General features: G+C 40.7%; 1 protein-coding gene across 2 annotated transcripts in view; it reads left to right on the top strand.

Annotated features, from left to right (window-relative positions):
* Positions 1–15,602, top strand: part of LOC135515152 (thymocyte selection-associated high mobility group box protein TOX-like) — a 59,350-nt gene that overhangs the window by 19,370 nt on the left and 24,378 nt on the right. The window contains exons 2-3 of one of the 2 annotated variants that reach the window (XM_064938949.1): positions 3,965–4,030; positions 8,208–8,315. In XM_064938949.1, coding sequence (XP_064795021.1) covers positions 3,965–4,030; positions 8,208–8,315 — 174 coding nt within the window. The remainder of the gene's footprint in view (positions 1–3,964; positions 4,031–8,207; positions 8,316–15,602) is intronic. The other variant, XM_064938950.1, reaches the window with a different exon arrangement.

The following is a 15,602-nucleotide window of genomic DNA, read 5'->3' as shown; positions in this document are numbered from 1 at the left end:
TCATGGGAAAATCAAAAGAAATCAGACAAGACCTCTGAAAAGAATTGTAAACTTCCACAAGTCTGGTTCATGCTTGGGAGAAATTTCCAAACGCCTGAAGGTACCACGTTCATCTGTACAAGTATGCAAGTATAAACACCATGGGACCACGCAGCCGTCATACCACTCAGGAAGGAGACTTGTTCTGTCTCCTAGAGATTAATGTATTTTGGTGTGAAAAGTGCAAATCAATCCCAGAACAACAGCAAAGGACCTTGTGAAGATGCTGGAGGAAACAGGTACAAAAGTATCTATATCCACAGTAAAACAAGTCCTATATGGACATAACCTGAATGGCCGCTCAGCAGGGAAGAAGCCACTGCTCCAAAACCGCCATAAAAAAGCAAGACTACGGTTTTCAACTGCACATGGGGACAAAGATTGTACTTTTTGGTCTGACGAAACAAAAATATAACTGTTTGGCCATAATGACCATAGTTATGTTTGGAAGAAAAAGGGGGAGGCTTGCAAGCCAAGAACACCATCCCAACCGTGAAGCACGGGGGTGGCAGCATCATGTTGTGGGGGTGTTTTGCTGCAGGAGGGACAGGTGCACTTCACAAAATAGATGGCATCATGAGGCAGGAAAATTAGGTGGATATATTGAAGCAACATCAGTCAGGAAGTTAAAGCTTGGTCGCAAATGGGTCTTCCAAATGGACAATGACCCCAAGCATACTTCCAAAGTTGTGGCAAATTGGCTTAAGGACAACAATGTCAAGGTATTGGACTGGCCATAACAAAGCTCTGACCTCAAATCCATAGCAAATGTCAGTTACACCAGCTGTGTCAGGAGGAATGGGCCAAAATTCACCCAACTTATTGTGGAAAGGTTGTGGAAGGCTACCCAAAACGTTTGACCCAAGTTAAACAATTTAAAGGCAATGCTACCAAATAGTAATTGAGTGCATGTTTACGTCTGACCCACTGGGAATGTGATGAAAGAAATAAAATCTGAAATAAATCATACTCTCTACTATTATTCTGACATTTCAAATTCTTAATATAAAGTGGTGATCCTAACTGACCTAAGACAGGGAATTGTTACTAGAATTAAATGTCAGGAATTGTGAAAAACTGAGTTTAAATGTATTTGGCTAAGGTGTATGTAAACTTTTGACTTCAACCGTATATGCCCTACTTATTAGCATTACATTGCTGTTGGCCTATTTGTGAACAGCAGAACACATCTGGGGTTTATCTAACAGTGGTGTAAGTCACTAAGGCTAACAAAAGTAGCGCTCCCCGTGTGTTTGTGTGGTCTCACAGCATGTCAATGTATTGGTTTATTAGCTTGGGTGTTTATGTTGGCAATGCTCTACAGTTTACACTTCACTTCCATCCTTATGTAACTTTATGGAAGAAGAGGAGGGAGTGAGAGGGAGAGAGGGAGAGAGGGAGAGAATGTCAGAGAAAGAGAGAAAGGGAGAAAAAAATCACTTTTGTTGAGAACACTCTGAGCACATGTTATTCTCTGCGAGAGAGTCAAGTCTCACACAACTTATATACACTGAACAAGAATATAAACGCAACATGCAACAATTTCAAAGATTTTACTGAGTTGTAGTTCATCGAAGGAAATCAGTCCATTTAAATAAATTCATTAGGTCCTAATCTATGAATTTCACATGACTGGGCATGGGCTCAGCCATGGGTGGGTCTGGGGGGGACATAGGCTCACCCACTGGGGAGCCAGGCCCAGCCAATCAGAGTTTGAGTTTTTCCTCACAAAAGAGCTTTATTACAGACAGAAATACTCCTCAGTTTCATCAGCTGTGCGGTTGGCTGGTCTCAGACAATCCTGCAGATGAAGAAGCCAGATGTGGAGCTCCTGGGCTGGCGTGTTTACACGTGGTCTTCGGTTGTGAGGCCGGTTGGATGTACTGCCAAATTCTAGGCGGCTTATGGTAGAGAAATTAACATAAAATGATCTGGCAACAGCTCTGTTGGACATTCCTGCAGTCAGCATGTCAATTGCACGCTCCCTCAAAACTTGAGACATATGTGGCATTGTGCTGTGTGACAAACTGCACATTTTAGAGTGGCCTTTTATTGTCTCCAGCACAAGGTGCACTTGTGTAATGATCATTCTGTTTAATCAGCTTCTTGATATTTCACCCCTGTCAGGTGGATGGATCCTCTTGGCAAAGAAGAAATGCTAACTAACAGGGATGTAAACAAATTTGTGCACAAAATTTGAGAGAAATACTATTTTTGTGCAGATGGAACATTTCTGGGATCTTTTATTTCAGTTCATGAAAAATAGGACCAACACTTTTTATGCTCAGTATAGATTGTTTTTCCAGTGCTGCTGTTACGAGTCTGTTTCATGTTCCATGGACACATGCAGCTGTTCCATGTAATCATTCATAATGCAAAGGAGTGGGTTCATTCTGAGAAATGAGTGTCTGTGTTCCTAACCCTATGACTCCCCTTACCTTGGACTGCCAGACAGACGCTCCAGTCTAAACTGTGTGGAGAGATAGAGGGGAATCGGGTTACAAGAGGTCAGCCATGACACCCTGTTTTGGCTTTTTGTTAATTTTGTCATCCGATCGCTCATTTGCATCGGTGTGACAGCTGGCAAATGGAAAACAGTCGTTTGTCCAGTGTCTACCTGCGTGGATGGGTTTCACTTTTTTCTTGTTCTTTTTCTAAAGGTAGCTTCTTGTACGAACAGTGTGGTCCCTTGTAGAACAGGTGAATGGGATGGTTAGAACAGGATGCTACTGCTGAGGTTGAGACAGACAGAGTTCTTTGTCCAATCAGCTCATGTTAAACCTGCCCGAGAACCAATCACAACTCTGTATCTTGTATCCAATTCTGATATGAACTAATCCTTTCAGGTGATATTCCCTGTGTTTTATTTCTTTAGTCTGTTGGAAGCCATTTGTGGTCAGGCACAGTTAAGATCTACTTTAACATGTTCATTTCCCAGGTGTGCCATACAGCTGGTCCTTCACGACTCCTTCATCATTGACTCTGCTAAAACACACTTAGGATAACGGGAGAGAGAACTAGTTAAACACTCTGGGCCGGGGATTCAAAACAGTTCCCTACTACAGACCCATTTCACGAATACATACTGACATCAAACGAGAAAGAGCTTATTTGTTTGGCGAGTCGTGTAATAATGTGTCAGAAGTCAGCCTTAACTCAGAGATCCCAGATGTTAAAGAGAAGGGGATAGAGGGAAATGAAGGACAATGCAGTATGTAAATACAAACTGGAGCACTGCCAACACCTTGGTTAGACTGAATGAATTCATACTGGACAATATGCACTGAATCACAGAAACACAGTGCTCTTGTATTTTGCGCCTCTCCAGTTGTGTGTGTGTGTGTGTGTGTGTGTGTGTGTGTGTGTGTGTGTGTGTGTGTGTGTGTGTGTGTGTGTGTGTGTGTGTTTGGTGATTCACTAACTCAAAGCAGTGTAGTGTAAGTGGAGATGCAGCATGGACAGACAGACAGACACAGGGCCTTTTCTGTTTTATAACAGATTGCACATGAAAGGATTTCATAAAAGCCTTTCCTTTGTGGCTTGTAATTACTAGTGTGCTAATTGCTTCAAATCGCTGACATCTCAAGTCGATAAGGATGAGGACTTCAAAGGGAAGACAACAGCAGGAAAACATCAGTTTTCATAGCTAATATAATGTTCTCTTTTCCTCCCACTTCCTCCACCCCTCTATTTCTCTCTCTTCGTCTCTATCGCTCTTTCTCTTCCTCTTCGTCTCTTTCTCTCTTTCTCTGTCTCTTTCTCTCTCTCTGTCTCTTTCTCTCTCTCTCTTCATCTCTATCTCTCTTTCATTCTCTCTTTCTCTCGCTCTGCCTCTATATCTCCCTCTCTAACTCTCCTACTCATATACCCAAAATGAAGTGAACAACATTGTAACTGTGTTGTTGTGTTGTCTGTGTGTTTGCAGTACAACAGTGAGACCATGTTCCTGGGCATGCCAGAGGCTGGCCTGGACTTTGTGCCAACCAACCAGGTGGGTTAATTACTCTTCCCCGTGCTTTTGTTTCAAGTCTTAATTAAACACTTTTACGCCGGCGCGTCGCTAAATTAGCGCCTGCTATCAGTTGCCACCGTAATCAGGGACTATTATAACATGTAAACAGAGCGTTTAAACCTTGTTGCAGCCTAATCAATGAAGCCGCTAAATGGTTGGGTTGTTAGAGAGCTTTTATTTTCTTCCCAGTTAGATTTACAGTTCTACCTAGCTACACAACCTGATGTCATGGTTTCACTTTGCCATAATTGGATGAACGTTGATCTTTGACCCATTAATTCTGCGTGGATACAGGGTTAATTCCACATGGTTACAGGGTTAATTCCACATGGTTACAGGGTTAATTCCACATGGTTACAAGGTTAATTCCACATTAATACAGGGTTAATTCCACATGGATACAGGGTTAATTCCACATGGTTACAGGGTTAATTCCACATGGTTACAGGGTTAATTCCACATGGTTACAGGGTTAATTCCACATGGATACAGGGTTAATTCCACATGGATACAGGGTTAATTCCACATGGTTACAGGGTTAATTCCACATGGTTACAGGGTTAATTCCACATGGTTACAGGGTTAATTCCACATGGTAACAGGGTTAATTCCACATGGATACAGGGTTAATTCCACATGAATACAGGGTTAATTCCACATGGTTACAGGGTTAATTCCATATGGTTACAGGGTTAATTTCACATGGTTACAGGGTTATTTCCACATGGTTACAGGGTTAATTCCACATGGTTACAGGGTTAATTCCACATTAATACAGGGTTAATTCCACATTGATGCAGGGTTACTTCCACATGGTTACAGGGTTAATTCCACATGGTTACAGGGTTAATTCCACATGGTTACAGGGTTAAAACAGGGGTACGTTTATGTATTAATTCAGAGTGGTTAAGGTTAGGGCCATTTGGGGAAGGCTTAAAACAAAATAATAAAACACACTGTAATGTTTCCATAATTGTCAACAAGTACTCTTCCTGCTTGCTAGAAAATAGTGAAGTGCTGTGGTGCAGTGGTCTAAGCAGCTGGCTCTGAGCCTCTTGAGTTCCAGTGATGTGCCATGGTTTTTTTTTGGGGGGGGGGGGGGTAGGCTGGGTAGAGTAGACATTTGTGCCTATTTGAGTTTGCATGACTTAATGAACCAATAGAATAGTCCCAAAATTGCAAATCCCGCCAATCTGGCACACCCAGCAGGCTAGAGCAAACTATGAAATAGTATTTGAACCCAGGTCTGGTAGAGTAGACTGCTGCTTAAATGGCCTGTAGATTGGCATCTATCACTGAAGAGAGGGGCTTTCATGTGTACATGTGTTGCAGGGCTGTTTCTCCCTATATTGTAATAGGAGAGCTACAGTAGCTATCTGCCCTGGGTGGATGGTGGATTATTTCAGGATACTGGTGGTGTGTTCCTGGTGTTGTTGGGGTTGACCTCGGGTGAAACTCATTTTGAGCGTGGAGCGTCTAACAGTGGGCTGTGTGATAAGTGTAAATACCACTCAGATAAGGCCCAGTGGACAGGCTAATGGTTAGGAGAGGGTATCTCTGTGTGTGTGTGTGTGTGTGTGTGTGTGTGTGTGTGTGTGTGTGTGTGTGTGTGTGTGTGTGTGTGTGTGTGTGTGTGTGTGTGTGTGTGTGTGTGTGTGTGTGTGTGTGTGTGTGTGTGTGTGTGTGTGTGTGTGTGTGTGTGTGTGTGTGTGTGTGTGTGTGTGTGAGGCCTTAAGGGACGCAACACAATCAAATATTTATAAAGAATCGTATGTTCCTGAGGAAGCCATCATGGCCAGATGAGAGAGTCTTTCATGTAGCTATAATTTCCCATTTATTGTGTTTTAGTTCAAACACAGTGTTCCTGTCTGTAGGAAATTGGTAATTAACTGACTTTGTTAATTAACTAAAGGCTTTTTGTTAATTAGCCTTTTGTCTGGGGGCTGTAGCGAAATGGAGGTCGCTAGCATTACAGGAAGCATTGGTATCACAAATTGCTCTTAATAGGATACGGCTGTCCTAAAATAGGATATTTTCAAGTATTGTGGTGGCAGCATCATGTTCTGGGTATGCTTGTCACCGGCCGGGACTGGAGAGTTTGTCAGGATCATAAAAAGATATGAAAGGAGCAAAGCCAAGCTAAACAGTTAGATTAATCCCTGCCTCAGTCTTCTGAATACATAACCCTGGGATACAGTTTTATTTTTCAGCGGGACAGTTACACACATTGTAATGCCAAAGACACACCAGAATAGCAGTGTTCCTGAATGGTCAAGTCTCAGTCCGGATTGAATATTGCTATCCATCAATGACTCCCAACCAAATTTACTGAGCTTGAGCAATCTTGACAATAATAATGGATACATGTTGCCCTTATTCAAAAATATTCACAGCTGTAATGGCTGTCAAAGGTTCTTCCACCAAGTATTAAGTCTGGGGTGTGAAGTCATATGTAATCGAGACAACTTCGGTTTTGAGGTTTGATTTATTTGGAAAATGTTGTATAATTATTTATTTTTTTATTAAAAAAAAAATCTTCCCACTTTTTCTCCCCAATTTCGTGGTATCCAATTGATTAGTAGCTACTATCTTGTCTCCCGTACGGGCTCGGGAGAGACGAAGGTTGAAAGTCATGCGTCCTCCGATACACAACCCAACCAAGCCGCACTACTTCTTAACACAGCGCCATCCAACCCGGAAGCCAGCCGCACCAATGTGTCGGAGGAAACACCGTGCACCTGGCAACCTTGGTTAGCGCGCACTGCGCCTGGCCCGCCACAGGAGTTGCTGGTGCACGATAAGACAAGGATTTCCCTACCGGCCAAACCTGGACGACGCTAGGCCAATTGTGCGTTGCCCCACGAACAACATTTTCTTAGCCTACATATCAATACATACACAAAAACTATCTAGGTCAAGTTAACACTTTTTTTATTCAGTTGAATTTCTTCTTCTTGTGAAATAGAAGTGTTATGAATTAGTTATACCTGGGGAAAATCACATCGATCGAAAATAAGGTTTACAGTCAGGTTAGTGGAATATTGTGTTGGGGAATTATTATTTGGGGTTTTGTGGTATGCCACATAGCTTAAAATGTGTAAAGGTGTTGTTTCAGAAGAATTCACACCTTCCAGGACGCATATATGAAACACCCTTCACTATAGTCAGAAACACATTTACTGAGGTGTGCATGCCTGGTGCATTTGTTTCACCAGAGCTGTTAACACGAGTATAATTCATAGCCATGCAATCTGAGTAATATGTTGAACCCAATCCCCCCACATCTCACTTTTAACCATCTTAGGCAATGTGTATTTGACAGGATGTGAATAATGAATAAAAATCAATTATGGAAGTATGCATCTGTCGAGGTCAACAGTGTTATGTCATTCTGCATCAGACAGTGTTTTGCATCATGTGTATGGACATCATTTAATCTACTGTATACCACTCACACAGTCGGTCGTATCCATGACAACCTTTATTTTATTTACAGAAAATATTTTGATCATTTTCTTAGTCATAGAGATTGCCAGATGCCCCCATAATGAACCCCTAAGGGATTTGTTTATATGGTGTATTCCCATTCCAGAAGGAGAGACAACATTAATAAATAATATTGGAGGTATTATTAATATGGATATAGGGTACTGTAGAGGGAGTACTCGGGAATGTATGGGGGAAATATTTTTCATTATGGCACAGCTGCTTACATTAGAGCACTCTCTCACTCTCTTATATAGTCCATGTAGTGATAAAGTTGATATGTATTACACATGTATATGAACAGATATCGATATCCATACAATTTATGGATATATACATACATGGAAATATTTCTGTAATAGTAAATATCTTACCATAGTGGGCTACATTCAGGTCTCTTGGAAAATAGACTTTATCTCAATGAGGCTAACCTGGATATATGACGGTTTGATAAAGCATCCTGGTTGTCCAGAGACCAGCATGTTGCTCTGCTGTTTGTCATTGTTCTCTAGACACTAATCTAAGGCCAGTTTTACATTCCCACTCCAATGGTTATTTGGCCTAATTTGAGGAGGTGGATCTGACCCTAGATCTGTGCCTAAGGGTCCTTCCTTCCTCCCCTCTATGACCCCGTGGTGACCATTGACCTTTCTGTGTCCCCCTCTGGTAGTTCCGTGTGCCTCCCAACCCCCACCAGACGCAGACCAGCGCCAAGCAGACTGGACCCCTGTGGAAACGAGAAGGCCCTGCTCACTCCGATGGCCCCCGGCTACCCTGGGTAAATATACAAGAACAAGTACAACACCGGTGGGTTTTAGGGCACAAGGCAGGCAGACACTGGACACACCACGTCATTTCAACGTGAATAATTGGGTAATATTTGGTTGATACCTTGACCAATGAGATACCAACCTATTTTCACCCATTCAGAAATGAGCCAAAAGTTTGTTCGATTCCAAATGTGTTAGCTATCACTTTCAACCATCTAAAAGGTGCAACCAAATTCCATTGGAAAATCTATGACTGACTTTTGGTTCAGAAGTCACCGAAATGTGTTACCACTGCGCTTTCAACCATCTAAAAGCACAACATAGTTCAAATGGGAATACAATGTCAGATATTTTGTTCATATATACAGCGAGGGAAAAAAGTATTTGATCCCCTGCTGATTTTGTACATTTGCCCACTAACAAAGAAATGATTAGTCTATCATTTTAATGGGAGGTTTAATTGAACAGTGAGAGACAGAAAATCAACAAAAAAATCCAGAAAAACATGTCAAAAATGTTATAAATTGATTTGCATTTTAATGAGGGAAATAAGTATTTGACCCTTCTGCAAAACATGACTTAGTACTTGGTGGCAAAACATTTGTTGGCAATCACAGAGGTCAGACGTTTCTTGTAATTGGCCACCAGGTTTGCACACATCTCAGGAGGGATTTTGTCCCACTCCTCTTTGCAGAACTTCTCCAAGTCATTAAGGTTTCGAGGCTGACTTTTGGCAATTCGAACCTTCAGCTCCCTCCACAGATTTTCTATGGCATTAAGGTCTGGAGACTGGCTAGGCCACTCCAGGACATTAATGTGCTTCTTCTTGAGCCACTCCTTTGTTGCCTTGGCCATGTGTTTTGGGTCATTATGCTGGAATACCCATCCACGAACCATTTTCAATGCCCTGGCTGAGGGAAGGAGACCCAAGATTTGACTGTACATGGCCCCGTCCATCGTCCCTTTGATGCGGTGAAGTTGTCCTGTCCCCTTAGCAGAAAAACACCCCCAAAGCATAATGTTTCCACCTCCATGTTTGATGGTGGGGATGGTGTTCTTGAGGTCATAGGCAGCATTCCTCCTCCTCCAAACATGGCGAGTTGAGTTGATGCCAAAGAGCTCCATTTTGGTCTCATCTGACCACAACACTTTCACCCAGTTGTCCTCTGAATCATTCAGATGTTCATTAGCAAACTTCAGACGGGCATGTATATGTGCTTTCTTGAGCAGGGGGACTTTGCGGGCGCTGCAGGATTTCAGTCCTTCACGGCGTAGTGTAACCAATTGTTTTCTTGGTGAATATGGTCCCAGTGTAACGGATGTGAAATGGCTAGCTTAGTTAGCGGTGGTGCGCGCAAAATAGCGTTTCAATCGGTGACGTCACTTGCTCTGAGACCTTGAAGTAGTGGTTCCCCTTGCTCTGCAAAGGCTGTGGCTTTTGTGGAGCGTTGGGTAACGATGCTTCGTGGGTGACTGTTGTTGATGTGTGCAGAGGGTCCCTGGTTCGCCCCCGGGTATGGGCGAGGGGACGGTCTAAAGTTATACTGTTACACCAGCTGCCTTGAGATCATTGACAAGATCCTCCCGTGTAGTTCTGGGCTGATTCCTCACCGTTCACATGATCATTGCAACTCCACAAGGTGAGATCTTGCATGGAGCCCCAAGCCGAGGGAGATTGACAGTTCTTTTGTGTTTTTTCCATTTGCGAATAATCACACCAACTGTTGTCACCTTCTCACCAAGCTGCTTGGCGATGGTCTTGTAGCCCATTCCAGCCTTGTGTAGGTCTACAATCTTGTCCCTGACATCCTTGGAGAGCTCTTTGGTCTTGGCTATGGTGGAGAGTTTGGAATCTGATTGATTGATTGCTTCTGTGGACAGATATATTTTATACAGGTAACAAACTGAGATTAGGAGCACTCCCTTTAAGAGTGTGCTCCTAATCTCAGCTCGTTACCTGTATAAAAGACACCTGGGAGCCAGAAATCTTTCTGATTGAGAGGGGGTCAAATACTTATTTCCCTCATTAAAATGCAAATCAATTTATAACATTTTTGACATGCGTTTTTCTGGATTTTGTTGTTGTTATTCTATCTCTCACTGTTCAAATAAACCTACCATTAAAATTAAAGACTGATAATGTCTTTGTCAGTGGGCAAACGTACAAAATCAGCAGGGGATCAAATACTTTTTTCCCTCACTGTATAGAACAACTTAATGTGTTGTCACTGTGCTATATCTAATAGTACAACCAAATGACCTGGATTGCAACTGAGATTATTAAAGTACATTGTGCAAGTGATCAATGCCGTTCGAGATTCTGCGCAGATTATTAGAGCAATTGTGGAGATCTCCACAGACCTGTGACCTTTCCGTGTTATCTTGACCATGCACGCTTTCTATGATTACATCAAAATACATGTATTGTTACAGTAACCTCAAAATGTGGATATTTTACTCATTTTATAGTTGAATAAATACTGTCCCAAGTTTGAAAGATATTCTTAACTTTAGCCTATGTACTGTATTACAAAAGTCATATTAAATTGTGTTTGGTTGACAACACAACCAAATATCAACATTTTAAAGGAGATGTATCTACTGCTTGGATAGTTCCATCTGAGCCACTGGCTTAATCCTCTTCTTTAACTTTCATTTTTGGTTCAAATGGAGACATGAATCCTGCATGTAATTTGTAAACTTTTCAACAAGTTAATAGGCTATTTACTGTATTGCAAAAGCGATATTGAATTGTGTTTCTTTGTCGGCGCAACCAAATATCAATATTTAAAGGAGATGTATCTCCTGCTTGGATAGTTCCATCTGTGCCACTGAGTCTGGCTTTAATTTCAGTTTGTCTACAAATTAATCATTTATATGGATTCACTTCTCCATTTCAACCAAATATCTAAGTTAAAGAATAGGACTAAATCAAATAAAACTTTAAATGCACTTTAAATACAGTTTGATTTGATGTAGTCATATTCTTTAACTTAGATTTTTGGTTTAGATGGAGACGAGAATCCCCAATTTGTTTTTATTAACTTGTAGATTCCATTTGAAATCAACTAAAGCTTGAAACCCTAAGCCTATGTTATGTTGTCTATGTTGTCTATGTTTTGTTGAATCCTGGGTTGAATTTTAAAAAATTGAAACAATTTCAATTTAATTTAAACAATTCTCTCCAAAGTGCGTTATGACAATGTTTCGAACCAAAGGTCATCATTATACTATGAGTCAAAAAGCCCTCATTACTTTGGCATATTGAGGATGAAGATTGATTCATTATGAAAGATGACTCCCACACACACATTTTGTTTCTCTATCCCCTCACTCTCTTTCTCCCTCCATACTCCCCCTTGTCCCAGTCTGTCCATTCATATGTCTGTCTGCTTTTCCCTTCCCTCCTCATCCCTCTTTCATTTACACCCAGACACACATCACACACATACAGTACTGGTGGTAGCCTAGTGGTTAGAGTGTTGGACTAGCAACCGGAAGATTGCAAGTTCAAACCCCCGAGCTGACAAGGTACAGATCTGTCGGACTGTCCCTGAACAGGCAGTTAACCCACTGTTCCTAGGCCGTCATTGAAAATAAGAATTTGTTCTTAACTGACTTGCCTAGTAAAATATATATAATAATATATTTACAGTGCCTTGCGAAAATATTCGGCCCCTTTAAATTTTGCCACATTTCAGGCTTCAAACATAAAGATATAAACCTGTATTTTTTTTTGTGAAGAATCAACAACAAGTGGGACACAATCATGAAGTGGAACGACATTTATTGGATATTTAAAACTTTTTTAACAAATCAAAAACTGAAAAATTGGGCGTGCAAAATTATTCAGCCCCCTTAAGTTAATACTTTGTAGCACCACCTTTTGCTGCGATTACAGCTGTAAGTCGCTTGGGGTATGTCTCGATCAGTTTTGCACATCGAGAGACTGAATTCTGTTCCCATTCCTCCTTGCAAAACAGCTCGAGCTCAGTGAGGTTGGATGGAGAGCATTTGTGAACAGCAGTTTTCAGTTCTTTCCACAGATTCTCGATTGGATTCAGGTCTGGACTTTGACTTGGCCATTCTAACACCTGGATATGTTTATTTTTGACCCATTCCATTGTAGATTTTGATTTATGTTTTGGATCATTGTCTTGATGGAAGACAAATCTCCGTCCCAGTCTCAGGTCTTTTGCAGACTCCATCAGGTTTTCTTTCAGAATGGTCCTGTATTTGGCTCCATCCATCTTCCCATCAATTTTAACCATCTTCCCTGTCCCTGCTGAAGAAAAACAGGCCCAAACCATGATGCTGCCACCACCATGTTTGACAGTGGGTATGGTGTGTTCAGGGTGATGAGCTGTGTTGCTTTTACGCCAAACATAACATTTTGCATTGTTGCCAAAAAGTTCAATTTTGGTTTCATCTGACCAGAGCACCTTCTTCCACATGTTTGGTGTGTCTCCCAGGTGGCTTGTGGCAAACTTTAAACTACACTTTTTATGGATATCTTTAAGAAATGGCTTTCTTCTTGCCACTCTTCCATAAAGGCCAGATTTGTGCAATATACGACTGATTGTTGTCCTATGGACAGAGTCTCCCACCTCAGCTGTAGATCTCTGCAGTTCATCCAGAGTGATCATGGGCCTCTTGGCTGCATCTCTGATCAGTCTTCTCCTTGTATGAGCTGAAAGTTTAGAGGGACGGCCAGGTCTTGGTAGATTTGCAGTGGTCTGATACTCTTCCAATTTGAATATTATCGCTTGCACAGTGCTCCTTGGGATGTTTAAAGCTTGGGAAATCTTTTTGTATCCAAATCCGGCTTTAAACTTCTTCACAACAGTATCTCGGACCTGCCTGGTGTGTTCCTTGTTCTTCATGATGCTCTCTGCGCTTTTAACAGACCTCTGAGACTATCACAGTGCAGGTGCATTTATACGGAGACTTGATTACACACAGGTGGATTGTATTCATCATCGTTAGTCATTTAGGTGAACATTGGATCATTCAGAGATCCTCACTGAACTTCTGGAGAGAGTTTGCTGCACTGAAAGTAAAGGGGCTGAATAATTTTGCACGCCCAATTTTTCAGTTGTTGATTTGTTAAAAAAGTTTGAAATATCCAATAAATGTCGTTCCACTTCATGATTGTGTCCCACTTATTGTTGATTCTTCACAAAAAAATACAGTTTTATATCTTTATGTTTGAAGCCTGAAATGTGGCAAAAGGTCGCAAAGTTCAAGGGGGCCGAATACTTTCGCAAGGCACTGTATATGATACAGCCCAGGATCAAACCAGATGCAGTGCCTTAGACTGCTGTGCCACTCGGGAGCTAAATGCTTAGTTTGTAAATTATGTTGGAGTGTTCCCCTGGCTATCCTGAATAAAAAAAACAAGAAAATTGTGTCTTCTAGTTTGCTTAATATAGGAAATTACTTTTAATACTTGAGCACATTTTAGCAATTACATTTACTTTTGATACTTAAGTATATTTAATACCAAATACTTTTAGACTTTTACTTAAGTAGTATTTTACTGTGTGACTTTCACTTTTACTTGAGTCATTTACTATTAAGGCATCTTTACTTTTACTCAAGTATGACAATTTAGTACTTTTTCCACCACTGATCTTCTGTATACCACCCCTACCTTGTCACAACACAACTGACTGGCTCAAACACATTAAGAAGGAAAGAAATTCCACAAATTAACTTTTAACAAGGCACACCTGTTAACTGAAATGCATTCCAGGTGACTACCTCATGAAACTGGTTGCAAGAATGCCAAGAGTGGGAGAAGTTGTCATCAAGGCAAAGGATGAATCTCAAATATAAAATGTATTTTGATTTGATTTAGCACTTTTTTGGTTACTACATTATTCTATATGTGTTATTTCATACCCTATTCTACAATGTAGAAAATAGTTAAAATAAAGAAAAACCTTTGAATGAATAGGTGTGTCCAAACTTTTGACTGGTACTGTATTGTATATATACACACACATGTTTGTTTTACTATCCTTGTGGGGACAAAACAATTGATTCCCATTAAAAATCAAACCCTAACCCTAATTCTAATCTTAATTGTAACCCTAAATCCTAAACCTCTAATCATAATTCTAATCTTAATGGTAACCCTAAACCTAACCCTAACTCCTAAACCTCTAACCCTAATTCTAATCTTAATTGTAACCCTAAATCTAACTCCTAAACCTCTAACCCGAATTCGAATCTTAATTGTAACCCTAACTCCTAAACCTCTAACCCTAATTCTAATCTTAATTGTAAACCTAAACCTAACTCCTAAACCTCTAACCCTAATTCTAATCTTAATTGTAACCCTAAATCCTAAACCTCTAACCCTTTCTAATCTTAATTGTAACCCTAAATCCTAATCCTCTAACCCTTTCTAATCTTAATTGTAACCCTAAATCCTAAACCTCTAACCCTAATTCTAATCTTAATTGTAACCCTAACTCCTAAACCTCTAACCCTAATTCTAATCTTAATTGTAACCCTAAACCTAACTCCTAAACTTCTAAACCTAATTCTAATCTTAATTGTAACCCTAACCCTAAACCTAACTCCTAAACCTCTAAACCTAATTCTGATCTTAATTGTAACCCTAAACCTAACTCCTAAACCTCTAAACCTAATTCTAATCTTAATTGTAACCCTAACCCTAAACCTAACTCCTAAACCTCTAAACCTAATTCTGATCTTAATTGTAACCCTAAACCTAACTCCTAAACCTCTAAACCTAATTCTGATCTTAATTGTAACCCTAAACCTAACCCCTAAGCATAAAATTGCCTTTTTTTCTTTGTGGGGACCAGCGAAATGTCCAATTATTCCTTGTTTTACTATCCTTGTGAGGACTTCTGGTCCCCACAAGGATAGTAAAACCAAAAACACAAACACACCTCACCTGCTCTGTTTCCTTTGGGATCAGGACATTTGTTTTATTGGAAGCAACAGTTCTGTTCACCTTGAACCTAAGCTCTCAGCAGCAGACAGGGTTGAGCAACATCACAGCTGTGCATTGCTCTCAAACAAGCCAGGCAGAAAACACACCACAGAATAGAATTACGAACCCCTAAAACCGATCAGAGTCTGAGATCAAAGCTGTCACAGAGTTATGAGTCAAAAACGTTTGAATTTAGAATCCAAAATGTTTGATTAACTATCCCAGAACAAAATATGTTTGATTCTTCATGTTCCCTCTTGGTTCAGTAGGCGATTGAAGATAAATGTCGGGGAAATGAGGTTTGGGCTGTCCTTAGGTTGATTTC

This window comes from Oncorhynchus masou, chromosome 3 (genome assembly GCF_036934945.1).
Source record: "Oncorhynchus masou masou isolate Uvic2021 chromosome 3, UVic_Omas_1.1, whole genome shotgun sequence".
In the NCBI taxonomy this organism is placed as follows: Eukaryota; Metazoa; Chordata; class Actinopteri; order Salmoniformes; family Salmonidae; genus Oncorhynchus; species Oncorhynchus masou.
Note: the sequence above shows the minus strand (reverse complement) of the source record. Positions and strands in the feature narration are given on the sequence as shown.